The following is an 11804-nucleotide window of genomic DNA, read 5'->3' on the forward strand; positions in this document are numbered from 1 at the left end:
CCCTGTTTTACCGTTACATGTGCTTACATTGTCACCAAGTACTGTGCTTCTACTCCCACTTGTGTTAGAGTTTTATATTTACTCTGGTGTCAACATCACCCTTAAAGCCTACTTCACAATAAATAAAATATTGATGTAGGACCCAAGCGAAGTCCTTTAGTGCTGATTTTCGGAGGAGATTGTCACAACCTAGTGGATCAAGGCTTCGTGTATGCCAGTGATGGAATCCTCTATTTCCATAGAGGATTCCTCAGTCGACTAGTGTACTCTGGTCTGTTACACATTTCTCTTTATAGCTTTTATCCAATAAATTGAGCCATATGTCACATGCAAATGTGACATTGCATAGTTGCAGTCAATGAAGGCACATATTCCACACTACATATTATGTCTCTTTGTTCTAGTATTGGCAAGATGAGTGCTACAGTAATTGGATTCAACAAGGAATTTAATGATTATCCAATGTTTCTTAGAGTTGTATTATCAAAAATTCAAATTACTGTATGCTGAAAATCAAGACATACATAGAGATAGTGCGAGACTTAAGTAGAATATATGCATTTATTAGTTCTGAGGAGATAGCCAAATTGGCAGAGGGAAGCTGCAACAATTGTTCTAAAATTTTATTCAATGAAAAATATATTACAATTACAAAACTTACAATTACACATAGATACTTTGGTACATTTACTGCCTTTATTAATGTCTGATCAATAAAATATTCTTGGCAAATTTCATTTTCAAACTAAAATGCATATGGAATGCCCTTTTTCTTTTAACCCTAATACTGCAGCATTTATTGGAGATTTCAGCCCCCCACCCCCCACCCTTTTTATAACCAAAAAAAAAATAAAAATAAAAAAATTGGCAAAATATTCATGTTGTACAGTATAGCTTTGCTGTAGTAGACCTCTAAAAGTGGATTTACTACCAGAAAGCCCAAACTGGGAAATACAAAATTAGAGTAGTTGAAATTAAAAAAAATACAGTATATATATATTGCTATGCAATAATATATGAAACTTTAATTGCCATGATGTGAGTGAAGAGGGGGGGGGTTCCTCCCTCTCGAAAAAAGAAATTTAAAAAATACAAAATTATAGAAAAATGCTACAATAGAAAAAGTTCTATTTGCCAAACTTTGTATGATCAAACACATGACTTCTCCCTCCCCCTTTTCTGAGAATATAGAACATTTGTAAAATAGGAAAAATAAAGAAAATCTAGCTAATATACATGTACAATTTTATGCATTTTGTTTTGTGGGCATACAAATATATTAAAGGATAACTCAATTGACCTTTCCAGGCCCTACAGGACCTGTTTTGGTGCATATACTTTCATATACAAAGTTACTTATCGCCATTAAATTTTAATAGTCGTACCTCCGTTAAGGAGTTTAATCCGTTCCCAGAGACGGTTCATAAACCAAAATGAATTTTCCTGTAAGAAATAATGTAAATTGAATTAATCCATTCCACACTCCCAAAAATATTAACTTCAAAATACATTTCATACATAATACTACAAATGTTTTGTACTACAGTATGAACAAGTTAAATCTTACCTTTATTAATGACTTGTTTGGGGTATGGAGGACAATGAGGAGGAGGCGGAGAGGTGTTAATACAATGGAAGGGGACTTCTCTTCTAAGCACTAACACCAGGCAGTGATGACTTCTCTGGGGGTATTCTCTACCCCTACGCTTTGCAGGCATACCACAAGGACCTGGTTGTGGGTCTTTGCTTGCTTGTCTATAGCAAGACAAGAATGTCTATAGACACTTGTTTTTCCCTATGTTTGAACACTTGTCTGTATTGAGACATCACATTGTTGTTAAAATGGTTTATGCAATGGCCTGCTACAGCTTTATCTGGGTGACACTTTAAACCAAAACCTTGCCGTTCTTCCCATGCTGCACATATTTTCTTAATGAGGATGGGACATCCTCTACTGCCGCCTCCTTTCCTGAAGAAATTTCCTCAAGTGTCTTTTGCTGCTGCTCCTTGTGAAGGGCTCCTCCATATCAGCACCATTCAGCCTAGCTAGTACAACCACCCTCATATCATTTTCATGTTTATGAATGATCCCTTGTTTTTCCTCTAGCGTCATCCTCACATTTGTTTTCTTAGGTTGAACCTTACCACTGACTTTCTTGGGATCCATGGTGTGATATATAATAATTACTTTTATGTTCAGAAACCAAAAAAAGCCCCAAAAAATCAATTTTTTACAAAGAACTGAAGTGCGATCACTAGGTGGGAGGCACTGGTAAATTGAAGCACGCCTCGCCCGTGCCACCAGGAACCACACGCTCGGTCAACTCATACATGTATCAAGAAACTCGCCAAAGAGAGGCAAAACTTATAAACCGAGTCAAATTTTTCCAAGAAATTGAGCTCGTAAACCTAAAAATTTGTAGAGAGGGGCATTCGTAAACCGAGCTTCCACTGTATTTTTAATATTTCCACAAGTTCATTCAGGGAGACCTACTGTCATAAAACTTTTAACCACTGACTTAAAAATAAACGTATCCTTCTTCATAAGTACTAGTAATGGTGAATAAAGTGACATGTCACTCATGAAAGTTAAATGGGCACTGATCCCTTCACAAGTTCATCAAACCAAGGCCACTATCCAGACCTCTCATAGCTACTCCAAACCAAACGTTTGTAGACTTTATCTGCAGTGTCCCAGATATATCTGCTCTCACAGGCATGGTCCATGCATGGTCTATACAATCCAGTTGAAGAGTTAAACAAACCCTTGAATAGAATAGGATATTCATATCCTATACTTCCAGCACTTTCCATGTTATATAGTATGCATACCTTTTAATTATATAGTATGCATGCATTTAATTATCAAGAAATAATGCCTCAATATTATTTGGCCAATGCCTTAAACACTGCTAGGATTTATAATATCTTTTGATCATTTATAATTTTAAAAGTTAGAGGAAATATCAGTTTTTAAGAATGATAGTTTTGGTTAGGAAATGGTTAAGACGGAACATACTGTAATAATTGAGCAAAAAGACACTAGAATCCCTGAAAAATAATTTGAATTTATCTTGCCCTTTAACCCTTACATGCTTCAATCACCATCTGTGATTTCCTCCAGTGTACAACTTGCCATATGCAATTGACCTTTATGGGTTTTCAATACTTATTTTTTTTATGTGCACCCGCCCAACTACTTGGGCTAGACGGTAGAGCGACGGTCTCGCGTTCAATCTCCGACCGTCCAAGTGGTTAGGCACCATTCCATCCCCACATCCCATCCTAAGTCCTTAACCTTATCCCTTCCAAGTACTATATAGTTGCAATGGTTTGGCATTTTCTCCTGATAGTTCCCTTCCTTTCATGTGTACCTTGGTATACAACAGGACTTTTAATAACATATACATTTAAGGGTTAATGATAAGTTTAATACTGAACTGATGCTTCAAGCTTACTAATCTGAAAGGTGCATGCTATCATTTGTGTACAGCTTTTTTAAATTATTTTTGTTTCAGTCTATTAAATTTTAATTAAAAATCTTTCTATTTTAGTTTAATGTTTTCAGTTAACACAGTATCCGAACACTGACAGTTTTACTTACCACTAGTATCACTGATTTACTGTACCTTGTTAATGAACCACATTGGACAGTATTTTCACTTATTGTTTCTTATGTAGGACACAGTATTTAATCTTGGTCATTTTTTCCTTTGATGCTTTTCCATAGTTTCCATCCATACAGCTCCTGACTTGATGCAAGTGGGAAAGGAGTAACAACGATGTCACATACTAGGATTGTCTAGGCATTGAGTTTGCTTTCCGGAGTATTTGGTAACATCATCTTATTTCTTAATATAATTCTGAATAGTTTTATATCATCATGCACAAATTTCCCTACAATTCTTGGTGTTCATAGTCAAAGCTCATTGCTTCGTCACTGTCATCATCACTTTTTTCCATAATACAGTGTCCTGGGAATGTCTCCTGGAAATTATAAGACAAATTTAAATAATTATAAATACCAAGTAGAGCTTATTTAGTAAGCTGTTCAGAGCAAGTTGCTGTCAGTTAAATGTAACTGATGAAAATTATGATAATGAAATAGCTTAATAAAATGAAGTACAAATTTTGTATAGCCTTACCTCACAATGGTCATTGCTACCAGATATAGCTTGTAAAGTTTTCACCAATAATGTCGAGTCGGACTGCTCAAGGAGAGGACCTGAAGCTATCATCAAACTGAAATATAGAAATTAATGTTAATAAATACCTACGGTATACATCTACTTCATTTAAAAATAAATGGGCATACAATTTTAATATAATACAACCTCAAAAATTTGGAGTACTGTATATCTTCACAGAACTTAAAAAATAATTTTAACATAAAAAACAAATGTAATGTTATTAAAAATAATAAAAATGACTAATTACCTTTTTATAATAATCAATAGTATTCAGTATTTATACAAATATTACATAGGGTATATTTAGAGTTTAGACAAAATATATATATTTTTATAAGCCACAGATTTTACTCGCTTGCTTTGCCACCAGAACTCTTCTGACAATGATTCAACAATTTGTTTTCTGCTTCACAGTGCTAGTGGCCAGTACCAAGCTCTTCAGGCAGTCTGTTCACTCTCCAAACTTGACCACTTTTCAAGTTCAATTAGCCAATTATTATAACTCCTTATCTGGTCAAGCTTGATTATACTCCTGCTGGCAGATGCATTTTCTACACAAAAAGAAAATGACAAATTTATGCAAATGTCCTCATTAACAGAGATTGGGGCTGCAGCACATGAAAATTAACAAAATAGGGACAGGTCACAATGTGAGGGGGTTGGGGGGAGTAGGACTGTCAGCAAAAAATAACAAATTTTACAGATGGCACTGTGAACTTTGTAATGCATTATAATGTTAGAACCAATAGCTACTATGGATGGTATGTACAAAATATGTACTATTGTAATAAAAAAATTGCTTTTTATACTACACTGCCCAACCCTTCTTCAGGCCCTCAATCATCCAATTATTCCATCTTTTCATTTGTGAGTCTGACCTCAGGCACTTCCACCAAGGAGAGGCTTGTGTAGTTTGGCGGCTGGTCATCAAGTTGTTGTAGCACGACCTCTGCACCTACTCTGACGACCCAGTCTTGTTTTTGTGTTTACCTGCAGTAGACAAAGCCCTACCCCTCTTTCACAGTTTTATATCTGAATATATTTTGCATCCTGTCACTATGACATTCAGAAATGCAGGAAATTGTTGTTCGGGGCTTCAGCAAGAGGTGAGGAAATTGTTGTTCGGGGCTTCAGCAAGAGGTGAGGAAATTGTTGTTCAGGGCTTCAGCAAGAGGTGAAGAGAAAACACTTCATGAATTTTGAACAAAAAATACAACTTATAAAGGTAGTTCAATCTGGAATTCCTAGCAGTGGCATCTGTGCCTAATTTAAAATTAGCAAAACCATTATTCATGATATATTTAAGGTTAAAGAAAAGATTTTTGCAAGTTATGATTAAGTTATGCTAGCCCTCAACTCCTTCACCTCTTTCCCTGTCACTTGGGCTGGGCGATATAGAGACGGTCTCGCTTTGTGCAGGATTTTTCACTGGGCCCGATCCTGTGCCAGGTAAGTCCACTACGGGCTCACCATAGCCCGTGCTACTTGGAACTTGTTCCGAGTAGCTGAATCTATAACAACAACATTCGTGCAGGTTGGCGTTCAATCTCCAACCGTCTTAAGTGGTTGGCCACCATTCCTTACCCCTGTTCCATCCCAAGTCCTTATCCTGACCCTTTCCAAGTGCTATATATATATACATTATATATATACATATTATATATATATATATATATATATATATATATATATATATATATATTATATATATATATATTATTATTTTTTTTTAGGTATATATATATATATATAGGTATATATGTATATATATAGGTATATATATATATATAGGTATATATGTATATATATAGGTATATATGCATATATATAGGTATATATGTATATATATAGGTATATATATATATATAGGTATATATGTATATATATAGGTATATATATATATATATAGGTATATATGTATATATATAGGTATATATATATATAGGTATATATGTATATATATAGGTATATATATATAGGTATTTATGTATATATATATGTATATATATATGTATATATATGTATATATATATGTATGTATATATATATGTATGTATATATATATGTATGTATATATATGTATATGCACAGACTACCTATTCCAGTAGCTGAAGTTTATAACTTTTTAGACACAACCCACGGGTTGAGTGGGTTGAGTGTCTAAAAAGTTATATATGTATTTATATATATGTGTGTGTATATATATATATATATATATATATATATATATATATATATATATATATATATATATATATATATATATATATCATAATAGCTTGGCACTTTCTTCTGATAATTTCCTTCCCCTTCCTTCACCTCTAATATGCCTGTCATGTGTACAAATTGAGTAGTCCCTCCTCATTTAATACCACCTCATTTAAAATATTAACTTCAAGTTTCATCTCTTAATGGAACAATCTCTTATCATGAGGGTTGGGGGTTACACCAACCCATTTGGTTGTTGCATGGCACGGGGTGGGGTTTTACACCGACCTATCTGGCTGTCGTGTGAGGTGGGAGGAGGTTACAGTGACTTAGCTGGCTGTGGGGGGAGGTTACAGTGACCTAGCTGGCTGTGGTGGGAGGTTACAGTGACCTAGCTGGCTGTGGTGTGAGGTGGGGGAGAGGTTACAGTGACCTAGCTGGCTGTTGTGGTGTGAGGTGGGGAGAGGTTACAGTGACCTATAGCTGGTTGTGGTCTGAGGGACGGGGGAGGGGTTACACTGACCTATCTGGCTGTCGTGGGGGGAGGTTACCGTGAAGTAACTGGTTGTGGTATGAAAGGGGGGGGGGGTTACAGATGCCTAGCTGGCTGTGGTTTGAGGAAGGGGGGGATGTACACTGACCTGGCAGAACGGGTGACAGCTGCTCTTAGCGAGTCGGGGTCGAGGTCCGCATTTAGTCGACACAGCAGCTGTGGTAGACACTGTGGTGGTGCCTTCCTGGCCACGAACATCACCCTCATCACCGCCTCCATCACCACCTCCCTCAGCGAGGTCTCCACCAAGTGCCCCACCTGCAGGCCGTCAAGGCGAAGAACAATGTTTAGCAAAATACACATATTTTACCAGAATTTACTCGAATTATTGTATTGTTACACAGTTCTTCTTCTTCTTGATAGTAGGTGCAGTTTGCGTGAAGGGTTTGTCCTTCCGATGACTGCACCTAATAATTCTGTTAATGTCCAAGTACCTGAAACATTTGTGGTTGGCTCAGTATACAAATCAGGCAAGTAAATCTTTATACTGATTTTGTATTCTAGGCACAAGATTTAACCGACCAGACTAAGTATTGTATGCTACAGTATGGGATACCAATGACCTGGACTAACTGTGAATGATGAGGTAAGGAGTTCAACTTCATCCTTTTGTAGCCATTTTGAATTAGTTTCTGTTCAAATTTTTTACCTTATTTACATGTCTCTAGTTATGCAAATGTATATATTTGTATCGTTCGTGGCCGTTTCCTATAGTTTATATAATTTATAGGCAATTTATATATAATTTTTGTTACGTGATAATTATTACTAGTAGAGGACGGGCTGCTTATCGAGTGACATGGGTTTCAACATACAAGTTGTACTCACCTAGTTGTGCTGGCGGGGGCTGAGTTTTGGCTCTTTGGTCCCGCCTCTCAACTATCAATCAACTGATGTACAGATTCTTGCGCCTATTGGGTTCTATCAAATCTACATTTCAAATTTTGTATGGAGTCTGCCACCACCACATCACTGCCTAATGCATTCCATTTGTTAACTACTCTCACACTGAAACAATTATTTCTGATGTATCTCTGGCTCATTTGGGTGCTAAGTTTCCACTTGTGTCCCCTTGTTCGTGTACCACCCATGCTAAATGGTCTGTCTGTCCACCCTGACAATTCCAGATAATTTTTTTTCAGGGAAATTCCTGCGCGGGTCCTAAGCCTCTGGCTGGCCCACTAAGTGTTGCTTGTTTCTGTTTTACTTAGGTGGCGTATGAATATTTATGACTCGTATGTTCGCTTCAGTAAGATTATGCCCCTTGTGTTTAACAACTTCTGCTCTGTTGAATCTAAAGTGAAATCTTACTGGGTTTGTAACTGTGCACTGTGTTAGATAATATTCCAGTGGTCTGTCGGGCATTTCTCCACAGCGCTGACATTTCCTCTCATCTTCCGGAACATGTAAGCCTATTTCCCATGCACAGGGGTATCCAAGCCTGATGCTATGTAAGTGTACTTCTGTTGTTCTACTGCTCCCTTTCATCAAAACAAATGGTTCGTAGTTGGTTGAATTCTTGTACCAACCCGCAGATCCTGATGTTGCAACTGCTGTGTTGTGGTCACTGTACGTCATCTGCATTGCTCTATTTCTAGTTACTTTCTTAATCTGTGATAGACTCTGTGGTATGTAAACGTCTACATTTCTTTGCTTAGTTGCAAGTTTTGCAGCTTCGTCTGCAATAGCATTTCCTATTATTCTCACATGACTTGACACCCAGTTGATAAGTACCCGACTTATTCATGATTAGGTTACTTTACCTTTAGGTTTGATTCGGTTAGGTTTCGTTACGTTAATATGGTGTATTATTGACAATAATGTGAAATATGAAATTCAAAACTATTATCTGAGGGCTACTAAGATTAGTAGCCCAGCAATTAGTGGTCATCTTCCTACATCTATTTCAGTGTACCCAACAACCCAGTTTACAGAAACTGGATTGTTGAAACCCAAATTCTTGAAAAAAAATGTTTTCAGCATATGCACTTTCTATTTTTTTAAATATTTATAATACAATAAAGTTATAACTTTAGAATAATCTGTTTAGGACAAAGGTTCACTTCCCAGTTTACATGTAGACTATTACTGGAACCGTAATATGCTTTCAGACCATCACAAATATCTAGTTAACTACCCAGGTGGTTTGAGGATGGGGGTCTCTCATGATAATGGATTTGCTCAGAGGACGGGCTCAACGTGATTTCCTGTATATAAGCTCCGAACCCTACATTTGTCAATACTGAACTGCATCTGTTAATCTTTCATCTATTCAAGAATAAATCCTACGGGACAGCGTAAATCGTTTCAGCAGAATTAATATTCATTTGTTTTAATGCAGTTATAACTCGTTATCAATGACAAAGATAAAAAGAACTCAATACACTAAGATGCCACAGCCAAATGCTTTAAGGTCAATAGTAAAGAATACTAACGTGCTTTTTGGAGAGGGTGCGAACATGTACAAGGCCAGCCTTGGCCCACACCAGAAGGCCTGTTATGTAGTCCCGCAGCGGAACTAGGATGATGGTGGGGTTGAAGGGCAGGTTCCAGCCTTTGGCCAGCATACCGATGATGGGGGCAAGGCGCGCCGGGAAGTTTTTGAGTGTGACTCCTCGCATACCGTTCTCAGTGAAGAAGTCATCGATCTTAGAGACTGCCATTTCATACAGTTTGTCCTGAGACTCTTGTTTGGATAACGCAATCACTATGTCCGAAATGTATGGGGAGATTTTTTGTATAAGCGTCTCTCGGTATTCTTTGTTTATTAAGTTTTCGAAAAAGTCGTTCCAACTGGCGTGAGCCAAGGCTTCCTTTGTGGAAGCCACCATACCCTCCGTACCGAGCCCTTCGGCGTTTCCATCTCCCAGCGAAGACAAGATGTAGGATAACAGTATGTCAATGTCAAATAAGCTGGACATCCGGCTGTGCAATATAGACTTCCCGAATGAGATAGCATCCTTAATCTTCTTGTTACATTTCTGGTCAGTTTGCATTGACAGCAAAATCGGCTCAATGACGTTAATGAGATTATTTGCTATATTTTTCTTTGACGTGGCTTTAGGCTTGTGGTCGACATTTGCTTTCTTATTATGCTGAGATTTGTCAATTATTTCTTTGGGAGGTTCTTGCTTCTCGATGGTTGACTGTTTAATATTTTGTTGGATATGCTTTTTGTTGGTTTGATTTTTATTTTTCACTTTGTCTGGAGAAAGGAAATTGGACGTAGCTTTCAAAATTGAAGCTATGTTAATATCGCTTTTACCTGTTAATTGACCTGCAAAAGTTACCAGTGTGTTCAGATCAAAACCAGTGTTAGGAGTTTCCTTTTTGTCCTTTTTCTTGTTTCTGGCAGGCTTAAAAGTGTTCATGAACATAGACGCCATACCCAGCATATCCTGAAAGTCCATCTTGTCCTTGCCTCCACCGGCCATCAATGCGCCCAGTCCTCCAATAAGATTGCCCATCTGGTTTTGTATATTTTGCTGGCCTTCTCCACCCCGTAATAAGTTAGCGATAACGGGAGCCTGGGAACCCAACATTGATAAGAAGGGGGCGGCTTGGGCCTGCAGGTTCCCAGTAATGAAAGGCGTTACCACCTTCAGCACCGCGTCAGCGTCCAGATCCAAGTCGTTTTCACGTAGTAAAGATGCCACCAACGGCCTGAACAGTTGCAGAGTTTTGTCTGCTTTTCCCTTTTGGGGTTTTTCTTCATTTCCGAAGCGAACGTTGGCATTTGTCTTGAAATCGGTGTCTTTCTTCTGCACTGCTGTGGCTCCAGATGTTGAATTTAAGAAAATATTCATTAAAGATGATAGGTCGAAGTTGTTCATGACGCTGATTATGAGATCCCTAACATTGTTATCCCCCTTTCCCATGAGGGAGTTTACGAAAGCCCGGATATCTATGCCATATCTAGAAGCTGTAGGTTGTACCAACTCCACAAGTTGGCCCAACGGCATTCCTGCCAAGCTGTTGCCAAGCTCGTTCTTCTGAAACAACTGTTCCCACACCAACGGCAGCGTCATCAAGTCCATTCCAGAGAAGAAGTCGCGGTAGTCATCCACAGTTTTTGTTAACTCAGGAGGGACTCGCTCTTGCAATTCACTCCAGAACTGATAGAGGAGTGTGGCAGAATTCTTCTGCTTCGCCCCTAGTATGACGCCCTCCATCAGTAGCTGCCCCAGCTCACGACCGGTGTCAGAGTGCAACAGACTCATTAAATCTAATATACTATGCATGGACGATGTTGAGTTTCCTATTACATCCAAGAACTTCTTCTGAACCTCTTTCAGGCGAGTAGTGGCTGTATTTGTGGAATAGCTTGATGGTGTGGGTAACTGTGCGACCTCTCCACCCGTCGCCCACGCCACCAGCGTCACCATCACCACCACCCACACCTCCCACTGTCTTTTCCACATCTTGTAAATTAGGATGACAAATTTTGTCTCCTACTCTTGAATTGCCTTCTCCCGCGCGCACTTCGTAAATACTGTCACAGATTACTCACAAAACTGAATGTCCGGCGGAATGTATAAATTTAGATGGATATCTTGTATCTACTGTAAGTCAGGTAAAAAAGTCATTGAGTTTAGAACTCTTCCTTCCAGCATTCACAAATGTAAGTAGAATCAGTTCTTCAACTTGAACATTCTAACATAAATATACGAACATCATCACAGGTTATATACTGCCGTGGCCTAGATGTTACTGGGGTGGCCGTTCCAGTCAGACTGTGGTGAAGAGCAGCGACCAGCTGATGAGCACCTCCCTCCCGCCCCCAGCCCCCAGCAGCAGTCCCGTTATCCACTTCCACTCACTACACCGCCTCCTTCACACTTCTCACGGCATTC

General features: G+C 38.4%; 1 protein-coding gene across 1 annotated transcript; it reads right to left on the reverse strand.

Annotated features, from left to right (window-relative positions):
- Positions 1-610: 610 nt before the first annotated feature.
- Positions 611-11804, reverse strand: LOC123766256 (uncharacterized). Its single transcript, XM_045755319.2, has 4 exons — positions 9387-11804; positions 7040-7209; positions 4146-4242; positions 611-3987 (listed from the first exon to the last, which is right to left on the reverse strand). Exons 1-4 carry the CDS (start codon positions 11370-11372, stop codon positions 3898-3900), a joined length of 2343 nt encoding a protein of 780 aa, XP_045611275.2. The 5' UTR covers positions 11373-11804; the 3' UTR covers positions 611-3897.

The sequence above is a fragment of the Procambarus clarkii genome, chromosome 9 (genome assembly GCF_040958095.1).
Source record: "Procambarus clarkii isolate CNS0578487 chromosome 9, FALCON_Pclarkii_2.0, whole genome shotgun sequence".
Classification (NCBI taxonomy): Eukaryota; Metazoa; Arthropoda; class Malacostraca; order Decapoda; family Cambaridae; genus Procambarus; species Procambarus clarkii.